Genomic DNA, 13,904 nt, shown 5'->3' on the forward strand with positions numbered 1-13,904 from the left:
AATATCTAGCAGGGAGAAGGCAGAGACTGGTAAACACCTTCAAGTACACAGGACAGACTCCAGGCTTACCTACAGCGTCAGTAGCACTGAGCCTGAGCAGCCCTGCCCTGGGCCTTCTGTGCAACACACGATGTGAAACATTCCTTTATAACTTTCCTCTTTTGGGTAACAAAGGTCTGTAATCCCTGTAGGTCCTCCTAGCCCTTCACAAGCAGTAACTCCAGAAAATCCTTGTACTTACTCCTTTTAGAACCCAAATTTCCTAGGGCATGGTTCCTCTTAAACTTAGACACAAATATTATACTAACAAAATTTATCTTAACCAGGCTTAGTAGCACATGCCTAAAATCCCTTAGGAAGCAGAAGCAGGCTACATAGTGAAAATCCTGTCAAAAAACAAAACAAAACAAACAAACAAACAAAAAACCCCACCCTCAAATGTGTGTGAATAAGTTTAAAGTGTATATTAAACATACATATAATTAAAAATAAGAGGTACATGAATGGTTAGTCATATATTTGAATAGATGGGGGGATATTTAGAGAAAAGATAAATGTACAGACATTTGGAAGGATGGATAAATGTGTCGTAGTTGAAAGCTTGTTGGGATGGATGGATGGATGGATGACATAAAAGAACAGAAAAAAAAAGAAGAAAGAAAAATTTGAACATTGAAATTACTAAAAACAACTGAGTGTGCAGCAGTATATTTAAGATGTTTCAAGGACATACATTTAAATAAATGCCTTTACTTTCAGAGGAAGAATGATCCCTATGCTCTTGCATCCCTGGTGTCCTTTACAGTGAAGAAGATGCCTTATAAAGACCAGCCAGCAACACTTCCCACCGGGAGCATAGCAGTGAGTATTTCATGGTAAAGAGTATCTAATTAGCCAAGTTCGGGCTTGGTTAAGACATTTGCATGGATTAAAGAGTATTTTTCCTCTTGATCCCACCATTTTCTTGTTTGTTCTAGAAATTTCCCAGTGCTTTTTGACCCAGTTATTAAATTTTCATGGAAATTTCTACATCAAAAACTACAGGTGCAAGACTTACACCATAAAGCACTTTTTTAAGTCTGTTGTTCTGTTTCAGAAAAACACATTCCAATAGAAACAGTGGTCCTAACAACATCATACTGGTTCTTAAATTTTGATAACAGCATGGCTGGTTTGGTAGGGAGAGAGGAAACTTCCCCAGAACAGCTGCAAACTTTTAGAATCCTCTGTCCTTTTCGTGCCAAGAACAATTCTGAGTTGAGAGATGGGGAAATATGAGCTTCAGTTGAACAAATATTGTTTTTTTTTTAAAAAATTAAGACTTCAGCTTCACAGCTGCCACAAAATAATTTTTGACACCTTCTGGAGTGTGGCAAACCCTTGCAAAGATGAGAAGGCCATTGCTGAGAGTGTCAAAAAGATGGTTCACAAAACTTTAGTTACTTACAAAGATGATCAAACCCTGAAAAACTCAGTTCTCTTCAGAACAATATTAAAGCCAGGCACGGTGGCACACATCTTTAATCCCAGCACTCAGGAGGAAGAGGCAGACAGATCTCTGTGAGTTCCAGGCCAGCCTGGTCTACATAATGATTTCCAGGACAGCCAGAGAGACCCTGTCTCAAACAAACAAACAAACAAACAAAATCAGTATTAAAGTTTCAAGTCTCCTCACTTAGTTATCAGAAGATAATCATAACCCCCAACTCTGATCCCTAAACCTTTGTTATTCAAAATGTGTCTTGTAAACCAGGATCCCGGGCATCTTCTGGGAGCTGGTTAGAAATATAGAAGCAAGCTTCTCTCTGAGCATGTCTTGGATCAAAATTATCAGGACATCCGCACAATCAAATTTGTGAAGTGCTCCATTAGAATGTATATAGTTGATCCGTTTGTCACCTATCCATTTCCAGCCTGGGTCTTCCATTTAACTCTAATGGTTCCTCTTTGTAGCCTAATTGGCCTTCGATAATTGAAATTAGGGATTGAAGAAATAGTTCAGTCAGTAATTGTTTGCCTTGCAGATACTGAGTCCAGTATCTGGAACTCAGATTTTTTTTTTTTGAGACGGAGACTGGAGAGAAGGCTCATGGTTAAGAATGCTGATTGCTTTCCCAGGGGACCTGGGATTGATTCTCAGCACCTACATAGTGGCTCACACCATCTGTCTATAACCCGTTCCAGGGAATCTGATGGCCTTCTCTGGCCTCTGTGGGCACCAGTCATACATACAGTGCACAGACATACATGCAGGCAAAAACACCTATATACATAAAATATAATAAAATAAAATAAAGGGCAGGGCATGGAGGAGGTAGAGACAAGTTCAGTAGGCCTCAGGCTCCCTGGCAAGCCTCCCTCACCGATTTTACCAATTCTAGGCCAGTGAGAAACCCTGTCTCAAGATGAAAATAAAAACAAAGGCAGACTATTCACAAGGGACAACACCTGAAGTTGCTTTTTGTCTCTGCATTCATGCACATGCATATGTACACACGCGCACATGCACACACACACGTGTGCACGTATGTATATATGCACACATAGACTCACTTAAAAATAAGTGAAGTAGATTATCTATTGATTATTTATCTAGTCTCAACTTGGAATATACAATTAGAATCATTACTCATGCAACTTTAAATACATGTAGAAATATATACATCCTGAGACCTCACTCCATGTGTTTGAACTAAATAGGTGTGGAGAGGGGCCTTCAGCTGTGATTTAAAACCCTATAGATAACTGAAGTTTCAGTGATTGGCAAGGAATAATTAAGTCTCCAGTCTCAACAAATGTTAATAAACATCCCCAAATGTCTCCTTGTCTCTGGCTAAGTCTAGTAAGCCCACACTGGAAATGACAATCAAGATTTAAGCAATGTATTTTAAAGCCAGCCTGGCCACATCTTTCTTCATTTAGATCACTTCTCATTCTCTCACAAGTTGTCTGCTATAGCCTGGATTTATGTTCAACCCAGAAAACAGAGGCTTAGGGCTTTTAATACAGAGTGTTCATCCAAAGAGGTTCAAAGACTTGCGGCTCTCAGGGAGATAAATCCAGACCCCTTTTGTTTTCTTGGAGCACGTGTTTCATAACAGAAACACATGTTCCAGTTGATTCCGTCAACAGGATTGCATCTTTCGGGACTGGCTACAGGTGACAGCCTGACGTTCTCAACTCATCTCAAAAGATCCATGAAATGATCAAATGCATGTTTCCTCCTACAGCACCATCCGTTGCCATATTAAAAACGAAAAAAAGACCCGCTATCTGATGACGATGACTTACCGCATCATTCAGACAAAGGTTATTGGAAAAACATTTAGGAAGGAAAATGCTTTCAAGTCTCCTAAATGTGGCTCACTGGAGAAGATCTTGCCAGTACAAAGTTAACTGTGGCTTGGAGAGAACTCTGGCTGGACAGGGCAGACATCTTGATGAGACAGTTCTCAAAGGTCTTGCCATTCTTTCTCTCAAAAAGAGCCCAGCTGAAGAGAATTGCTGTAAGGTGGGAGAGTCAGTTGAATCAGTCATTTGAGAATCAGCCAAGGTCCATCAGGACACTGGGGAAGACTTTGTAGTGAGACTAGCTGATATACGATTGTTTTCCTGGACTATTGTGTGGGATGGTTAGTTGGTTTGTACTTCCTTTTCAATGTAATCATAATTCAGCCAGATCTTGACGTATAAGTAAGCTCTGCTTATGTAGGAAATAGTCCCGCCTGCCACTCACATAGCATCTGACTTGGTAACAAACACCTATTAGAGGTAAGGTAGGGGGCATATGGTTTAGAGGCATACAAGTGGATCTTAAATCATCACAGCACAGGGGGAAAAAAGGAAATTAAAAAGACATGACACCGGGGGCTGTTGAAATGTGTGCTCAGCTGCTCCCCTTTGTGTTTCTGTTTTGTTCTAAATGGCATGTAGGTAAAGCGTCTTGGTGTATTTATTAAAACATTCACCCGACCCCATTCCAGTATGTTTACATAAGACTTTGTGATATGTAAACACACACGTCAATGTTAATTACATTTGCAAACAAAAGGAAGCTGTTTCCTCCCACCTTGGTGTTTTTTTAAATCAAAATACCCAAAACTATACCATAAATGTCAATGGTAGAATGTAGACATATTGAAGTTTATTTATAGTCTTTCAACCATAATAAAGAACAGCAAGATTTATGATATGATGAAGGTAAGATTAAATGTTCCCTGCTTAGGATCACTTTGAGAAAATCCAACTGCTTATAATTTATAGATTCTACTTCCTAAAGCCACAGATAATGATAATGAGTGAGTTGCTAAGTTTTTATACTACTTTAAATACCTTCAAGTTCTTGATAAGCAAAAATGCATTAAAGCAGATAGCTGATTTGTTGGCAAGCAACTAGGCTCCTCACAACATTTTAAGGTCTTCAGTTACTCAATATTAACTTTTGTTGGGAAGTTAAAAATCCAGTCCCAAGCCTGAAAATAAGTCTTCATTGTTTCCAATTTTTTGAGAAGGGGAGGGGGAAGAGAGAGAAAGAGAAATATATATATATATATATATATATATATATATATATAGAGAGAGAGAGAGAGAGAGAGAGAGAACACATGCTGCACAGGCACACGTGCACACACACACACTCACACACACACACTCACTCACACACCCCTATTGGAGGTCAGAGGACAACTTAGGAGTTGATTCTCTCCTGCCACCTTGTGGAATCCAGGGCTTGCACTCAGGTCATCAGGCCCAAGCACAAGAGCTTCTATCCAGTGCAAGCTCTAAAGTAAACACTCTCTGCAATGTGTGGTCTGTACTCTGCTGTAAGGCAGACAAATCTTACAGTGAGGAATTTGGATATGTCAGCTGATCTCACCATTGAGTCACAGGACAATGCCAGGCCTATAGAACCTGAGTTCCTGAAATGTAGGACTACAGAACAAACTCATAGTTTATTTTCATTTCCCTTCTATAAAATGTAACAGAGAGGTCTGATGCCATACAAATATTTCTCCCATTAAGCAGTTTGTTTGTTTCATAGAAATGAATTTCACTTTAGTGACTGAAAACTTTGTGACTGTTGCATGTGGCCAATTGTGAAGAATAACTGGACTTTGGAAACAATAAAAAAAGTGTAAGAGATAATTTACTTTTTAATATATTAACAACGAATTTAAATAATAGGTTTACATTAACAGATAATAGTTGATATTTAGGTTAACAGTATATTGTTAAAGTTAATGTCTCCTCATTTTTTTTTAATGTGGCTGAATTTACACGTCTAATATTTCCATTGGGCAGTAGTGAGCAAGCCCAAGGTCACAGCTGATGATTCCTACAGAGATTCAGAGAACATGGGGTGTTTCATATTATTTGACATGAACACAAATTTATCAGCATAAATCCACAGTTATTCATAGCAAATCTCACATTCCATGCTTCATTTTCTCATTAGTTATTAACCTTTGAATACTTCAGACAAAGCTGCTTGAAGGCTTATCAAGATGAATGTAAGTATTAGAAATGACCAAGTTTTGGTATTTGTTAGCATTTCATTTTCATTCAAACATCTCCAAAATTAGTTTGCAATATTCCACTGCCATGAATTTAAATAAACATAGGTCCCAACAAAGTGACCAATTAATTGATTCCTTTTAAGCCACATTTATCTCTACAGAGCACTGAGTTTTGGGAAGAATGCCACCTTAATCCTTCCTCTCCAAGGCACACAGTTCATGGTGATCCTCTTTGCAGCCACTCTCTATTAACTGCACTGCACGCCCAAAAGTGCTCTATGCATTTCCAATGGTGTTGGTGTCCTGACTTTCTAAATATGTAGCATAAATACCAGATCATCTTAGGAAGACACCAAGGTGGAGAGAGGTCGGCAGTCACACCAGTCTTAGACTGGGCCATTTGGATCCCAGAGGCAGTGGGAAGCACTCAGAGTCCCCAAAGGCCTTCGGTCCCTTCCCCTTAGTGAACTGCATGGAGTGGGATGCAAGAATATACATGACATGGATAGTCCTTACACTTCAGGGTACTCAGAGGGATGGGAGGAAGTGGTGGCTTAAAATAAACCTGATGTTACTGGAATCAGGCTGGCCACAGTTTTGATAATGAGAAACTCAGAATTCTGGAACTAAAAGAGGATTTCAGAGTTTTGGATCACCACATGGTGATCATCTCCCACAGGCTGCCTAAGGCACAGCTGCCAGAACCTTGAAAACAAATATAAGCCAAGAGCCAGGAAAGAGTTGCCCCTGCTCCAGAAGTCCCTGTTGAGAACATGTGTCCATCCCATGCGTTAGCTGTGCTTTTTCACTGCTGTTTGAGAAAAGGGAGTCCTTCAAGAATCTTGCTTTGATCTTTGTAGGGGATGCCAATGCTTACTTCCACAGATAGACTGTGTTTGACACAGTCCATTAAAGCTTTCAATGGTCAGATAGGGAGGTCACCTGGTGAAGGACCCATTATCCATTCATATGTCTGCTAGATGGAGGCATGGATTAAGATAAGAGGAACAATAAAGCCAGGAAGAGCTGAGCAGAGCATTGGCAAGGTTCCAAATCTAGTTAAGAAGGCAGAACAACCAACATGCATGCATACATACATACATAGGCGTGATTAGGGTCCAATACTCACTTCCACTGATGAAATTGTCCAGTTGTTTTCTGCCAGACCAGTTTACAGCTACCAACTGGTCATAGTTCCCTCTCCATAATTCCCTATAGGATTGTGGTCTAGAGTTCTTAGGTAGTTTCAGTGAACATACTTAAAATGAAAAGCATATAGACCAACTTAAAAGAAGCAATGCTTACTGCTGTTAAAGCCAGACAGATATATAAAGCATGATAGATAATATTCAAATCCTAGAATAATTTTTACTTCCATTTTTCTGATCAAAGGTTTCAGCAGCATGGCTTGGTCCCTCCTCCACTTTGTATGGAGGTCTGTAGCTTCCTTGCACAGACTCCCAGCTCAGAAGCAAGAGAGGCCCTTCTTCTGCCCCAGTGGGGAGATGGTATTCATAAGTTCTGACCTTACAGACCCATTAGGGAGGTCTCATTCTCCTCCAGGAATCTTTCCAACAGTGGGGAATGACACAGGCTCCTATTAACTCCAGGTGCTTACTCCAGCTCTGTCCATGAAAATTAGACTTAGGTTTGAAGGCAGCCCAAACACATGAAGATAACACCACATCACTTTGCCCAGTACAACATCAATCTAAGCAATCAGAGTGTCTTCTATTAATAATGATGTTTATTAGGTACTAGAACATCACTGCAATGGAAATACATTTGCTACAGCAAACTGACTATACTTGGAGAAGTTGAGAAAAAGGGAACAGTTTGTAAATGTGTGTAGATTGAAGTGATCTTTTTTATTTCAGCAGAGTCTTTTAAAGATTTTATTTTATTTCTGTGTATGGGTGTGTGTGTGTGTGTGTGTGTGTGTGTGTGTGTGTGTGTGTGTGTGTGTGTGTGTGTGTGCAGGTGCCTGCATAGGTCAGAAGAGAAAGTCAAATCTCCTGGAACTGGATTCATGGGTATTTGCAGGTGCTGGGAGTCAAACTCCCATCCTCTGCAAGAGCAATTAAGTGTTCTTAATCATTGAACCATCTCTCCAAGGCCCTCCTGGGCAGAATCTTTGTTACTGATGACTATCAAGCAGTCATTCATAAGAACCCTTTTTCATGCCACCTTTGTTTATTCCCATTTGTTAGGGTTGACACAAGTAGCTTCACTCTCATTCTGACAAATTTCATATCAAGTAACTCCATAAAAATGCAAGATAGGGGCTGGTAAGATTGCTCAATGGTCAAGAGCACATGCTACCAATCCTGACGACCTGAGCTCTAATCATAGAATTCACAGGGTAAAAGGACAGACTGTACCTAGAGAAAGTTGTTCTCTGACATCTACACACACACACACACACACACACACACTGGATGGATAGATGGATGGATTGATGGATGGATGGATGGATGGATGGATGGATGGATAGATGGACACAGGGTGGCTAGCCTTAAGTTCTCAGCTGTCATTTATTACTAGATAAATAGTCTACAGATGAAGAGACCCAGAACTGACATTAACTAGTGACACTGACTCTCCAATATCTAATATTTCATGGTTGCTCATAAATTCACCTTTCAGTGAGATCAGCTGAGTTCTATGAGGTGTGTGGATACTCTTGACACTCACTGCTTTTAGTCTATCGTGTGCAGAGAGGTCCACACCTTAAAGCTCTTCTTTCCATCTTACTGGCTCTCAGTTTTCCTGGATTTCAGTCTATGGTCTTATGAGTAAAGGGTCACCCATCCAACAAGTATCTGCTGTTAGATTTTTCACTCAGTCTCCTAGACATGGGTGTGTGCCTGTTTTAGAGAATCCAAGTTCTGTCCCTGTAACCTTCTAATCTGCCCTGGAATTCTTTCAGCTAGTATAAGAATGGCTTCAGGATGATCTACAATAGCAAACTGAAATCACCTGCTTATCTCATCGAGATAGCACTCATTGGCTTCATTTTCTTTTCAGATTAAGACATCTGTGATTTGGGCCACTCCAAATGTTTCCTTCTCAATTCCATTGTGGGTCATAATACTAGCAATCCTTCTTGGCTTGCTGGTCCTGGCCATCTTAACTTTAGCTTTATGGAAGGTAAGCTAATTTTCATTACTTTTCTGTTGTCATTGAGAAGTCATTGAGGGGGTAAAAGTATATGGTTGGGAATTGTTAAATGTAATGATAAAGCCATAAGTTTCTGATTTTGATAAATTCTCAGGACAGAAGAAAATTGTGTATATTTTGCTTTGAAATTTAATATGTGTGGGGCTAATATTTTACAAGATGATGGGTAAATTTCTACCACAATGAAGTTTTGTGGGGGGTGTGATTTCTATTTGAGTGATAGGAATTGAGCTCAGCAATTTGCACAAACTTAGACAAGCCTTTCTCTCCTGAGTGGCATTCCCAGCCCTTATCTTGAGATGTCTTATAAATTAATATATTGAATAATTGTCTTAAGACCTGTGATCTTTTTAATGTACTCAGAGTAATATTATTGATATCAAGACTTCTTTTTCTTTTCAGTTACCCAGGAGATTGTTACCCATGTCTTATTGGCATGATTCTATCACCAGTCCTTTGAATTTCTCTTTAAAAGCAATGCAGTTAATCAACTAATATAGGTTGACTCTAATTTTTGTTTTCATTTCAGCTATTAGGCCAAATAGGTCGTGCATAAGGTGTGTGGAATTAGTTTTCCATCTTGGCAATTAGTCTGTCTCTAATAAGAAACCTTAACAAATTGTTAGGTATGTCCTGCTGAGGCATGTTCTGAAAGTCTGTAAGAGCATCAGATTTATAGCCAAATGACTTGTCCATTGCCAAGTCTCTCACTCTAAATGAAAAACAGTGTCATAGTGACATGGTTAGAAAAATAGCCCAGTCTCATCTTAGTCAACCACTATTATGTGGCTCTCTGAGAACACAGCATTTATACATTTTGAAACAATAGGCAGCAGTATGCTTTACAAAACTTAGAAAACTTTGTGTTAAAGAATAGCTTTTCTAATCATTATCAGCTGTCCATACTATCCTGATCCCATTTAGTCTCTGGCACACATGTAGAGATAACTTTAGCATTAGTCTGCTACTTATGGTAACTGGATAACATTCTATATGCTAAATGAGAGAATATCCCACTAGTCTTGCAAAAGAACTCTTTCTGTTTCCCACACATGAAACAATAATGATTCAATCTCTAGGGCTCTAGGAAAATATTCATCCTCTGGGGTTACAATTAATTTGAAATTCAATAGAAAAAATCTTCTGAAATCATCTTTACCAGAGGACTGGTAAACCTGTTAAAAGTCCTGCCTGGTACTGTCATTGACATATCCACAAACTGGATCTTCCTCTAAATACTATATGTCCCACCAAGTCCAGAAGAACAGAACACAATGTCACTTCTTCCTACAATGTGTCCTAGGTACCCTATAGAACACAGGAAATGACACTTGTCAGGTCATTTGTCAGGCCCATGAGGAATGCATACAGAAAAGCAGAGCAATTTTTAGAAGACTAGTTACAATACAAGAAAACATCTAAGGTATGTGGGTGGTTTCTATAAAGTGAAGACATTCTGCCACCACTGTTTATGTGGCAGGAGGAGGGACACAGATGTTCTGCTAACTTTGTCCAAGCAATGAATTCTCTCCACAGATAACCAATAATCTGATTTCCCCTCTTAATTTGGAGAATTAGATAGATGTGCAAAATGCAAGATATTTAATCAAATAAGGGTCTTTACAAACTCCCTAGATGACTTGACTTTCCTTTCTCCTAGTGTGGATTCTTTGATAGAGCAAGACCTCCTCAGGATGAAATGACAGATAGGGAACAACTGACCAGTGACAAGACACCAGAGGCATGACTCAGAAATGTGAAGACCTAAAATACAAACACTGGTCCTGTTCTAAGAAGGAAGGAAAGAAAGAAAGGACACAAGAGCGAAATGATCAGAGCCTTCCATAGCTGCCAGTGACCTAGGGGATGGAAGGATACCTGATGATCACCTCATCTACTTCATGCATTGACATGGAGTGTGAAGAACCCTGTGGGAAAAGAAACCACCAATACTGTAGAAACAATCAGCAGTTGTGACAATTCCTTTTGCTTTCACCGTTTCACATCTGGCCGACATTTTGGAATGGCTGTGGGAACTCAGGCGGCTGTCCAGATCAGCCCAATGTGACTTGCAAAAATGATTCCTACAGAGACGAGGTGAACTAAGATTGAACACTACTGTAACCCAATGAAATCTCTGACACCTCCCTAGGGAAGAGAAACCTTTCTAAGGATGCGATGGCTCAGGGAGACAAGCAATATGTTGTCAGGACTGTGAAAGTACTTGTGAAACAACAAAGATCATTTCATTAAGTGAAGACAAAAAAATGTATTTATTTATTTTCCATTTTTCTAGGTAGAGAATCAGGCCATTCAGAGGATTTGGAAATTAAGATTTAGTTGGCTAGATTTCAACATCACTCAGCTTATTTCCTTTTAAGACAACTACTCTGCAAATAACATGTTTAATTGGGCTTACTTTTGTGTTAGACGGTGTTATACACAAATTGGTGCAAGGGGTCAATGTTGCTTAATATCTTGCTGACTGCCGCCTGGAGTTACTTTTCTTCATGCTCTCCAAGAAACCATATCTGCACAATTCAACACAAAATTTTGTATTTATAGTTCCTTTTATACATGTAAAAAAACTATTTCCACTGATTTCTTTAAAGCATCAATTTCAAGGTACTCACTATCGTGATGGCATTTAAAGTACTGGCACAATTTGTAGAGTCCATATAAAAAACAATTTAACAATATGGGTAAATGTTATTTTAATAGTTATGGTAAACACCAATGTTTAACTTGGGATCTACACACATTTTTTATAATACCTCACACTTATAGAAAAACAAAATATGTTGAACATGAATAAAATGGAGATATATGAAGTTATACAGGTGTGAGAGAATCAGAAAACTCACTCCTGAGGATGTAACAGTACTTATTACAGCTTTATTACCCACTGCTTTCTGTTTAATCTTTCCTAGAACATAATCTTGGGAAATAATCTTCTACATTTAAGCTATTTTACCATCATCTTTACTTAACCATCCAGAAAAATGTTGCTTAGAGCTCTTGTAAATAATTCATAATCATTTGTAATATTACCATTTTGAAGTAATATTGACCAGCCAAATTCATAAGATGGTCTGCACAATATTATAGCCTTTTTATAGAAATGAAAAATTGCTGTGGAGAAATGCTGAACAAAATTTTATGTGCAATAGATAAAAGACCTATGTATCTGAGGCATGTTTACACTGGCATTAGTTAATTTTTTTAATTAGTATCCTGAATACTAAGTCTGATACAACAAGTTGACCAAAATCCTAATGTTTACAAAGCAGTCTGGAAAATCTGTGTCTTAATTTCAACAATGACACTTTATTTGAAAGATGAAGCAAACTCACAGATAGTAAATTTCATGTGCTGCCTTAACCTGGAAAGGAGCCACTTGGCTTCAGTTGCCAAAGTGCCTTGGAAAGCAAATGAAAAGCAGACGAACATTGTTGCTGTTCATCTTCCCCTGCTTGTCGTTTAAATCTGTCCTGGTAGCTGGTCCCTGTCTATCAGGAGTCCACATCTAGTTCCCAGTCTGTGTGGCTAGTGCCTGGAGCATGGCCTTGCCTCAAAGAGTTTTGTGGCTCCATACAAACCTCTGGAGTTGTCTTCACTGTCAGTCTTTTTGGTAAAACCAGATTCGTAAGCAGAAAGCCTTCAATATGATATGATTTGAGAGGGACAAACAGCTCTGTATATACTACATAATGGTTTAACTTTTGTGATTCCTGATGGAGGACCAGTACAAACTCCCCAACAGTTTGGAATTCATCTCTGATTTGGAAGGAACTCAGAGAACTCTTATCATTAAGCATAGGAACTGGGGAAACAGTTTATACAACCATATGTGGGAAACTAGAGATGCCAGGGGGTAGAGAGAACCAACACAGAAAAATATATGGACCAAAGGAAATTATGGCTTCCTATAGTCTCTACTATAGACGTGCAAGATGTCTGCCATCCACATGCACACAGAAAACAGGTCATGTGAACCTTCCAGTATGTTCTTAGACACTCATCGTCACAGAGAACACTGAGTATACAACAATGTTCACAGCACTGCTGAGGTTTTCATAACTCATCACATGCTAGACTTCAACAGGAACCTATATGTATTTCTCTTCATTAAGTTCTTTTTCCTGGTTCTTGCAGTTGTTTTGTTTCTTGTTTTGTGTTTTTTTTTATAAGGCACAGGGAAATGAGCAGATTTTGTAAACTTGGGAGATTTTTATACAATAAAGTAATAATGTTCTAGTCATCACTGAAATCCAAATCTTAGATCTCGTTTTATTTAAATACATGTGTAGGGATGATGGAGAGTTTCTTGTACCTATTTACATTGTCACCAATAAAATTAAAGATTAAAGACACAAAAGCATGTGTATAGCTTATTTTATGCACATGAAGCTTTCCCATTCATAATAGACCAACAGCAAAGAGGTCATTATCCCTTTATGCCTCAATTCCTTTATCATAAGAGGATTCAACATTGGAAGAAGTTATCTTTGGGTAGCAAAACTGCTCTATACTTGAGTTGTGGTGACAGCTGTTTTACTCTGAATAATTGCACCCTTTACATTGATACACCTATAGTCATGGATGATGTTTAAAAAGAGGTTCAAATGTTCACATCATTCCTAATAGTTCCACATTCATGCACCTGATTTGTCTGTTGTGATTTGCACATCCGTGCCTCTCTTCTCCTTTATAACATTCTGCCTTACATATTTAGCCAATTTCAAGGTTCTTCTCTCACCTTGTCCTTCATTTGACTCACTTTTCACATGCACTTATGATTAGTTCTCAACCTGATTGTTTTTCAGTAAGAACAGTCGCCATATCGTTTCAGCTATGTGTTCTCTACACCTAGCCACAAAGTCAGGTATATAATGGATGCTCAAAACACTGAAGAACAAGTAGACATATATTTGCACATTAATTATTTGTGGTGAACATGTACTTTTGTAAACCACTTCAACTACTAAATACCATAGCAGTCCATGTTTCTACTTATAATGTCCATACAGTGTTATTAGAAGTTGACTATTTCCAGATTTAAATTTCTGGATTCAAAAATCTAAAACTTTTGAATATCAATATGTTTCCATAAGTCAAAAATCCTATATTTGATCTGATGTGATGGATCCCAGTTAGAACATAGGCATTGGGGCTGGCGAGATGATTTAATGGTTAAGGGTGCTGTAC

General features: G+C 38.6%; 1 protein-coding gene across 1 annotated transcript in view; it reads left to right on the forward strand.

Annotated features, from left to right (window-relative positions):
- The window catches only part of Itga8 (integrin subunit alpha 8), a 169,399-nt gene extending 156,073 nt beyond the window's left edge, over nucleotides 1-13,326 (forward strand). The window contains 3 exon segments of the mRNA XM_051205834.1: nucleotides 760-861; nucleotides 8,544-8,666; nucleotides 10,357-13,326. Of these exon segments, the coding sequence (XP_051061791.1) occupies nucleotides 760-861; nucleotides 8,544-8,666; nucleotides 10,357-10,443 (312 nt within the window). The 3' untranslated portion in view covers nucleotides 10,444-13,326.
- Nucleotides 13,327-13,904: the final 578 nt, after the last annotated feature.

Source organism: Phodopus roborovskii, unplaced genomic scaffold (assembly GCF_943737965.1).
Source record: "Phodopus roborovskii unplaced genomic scaffold, PHOROB, whole genome shotgun sequence".
NCBI lineage: Eukaryota > Metazoa > Chordata > Mammalia > Rodentia > Cricetidae > Phodopus > Phodopus roborovskii.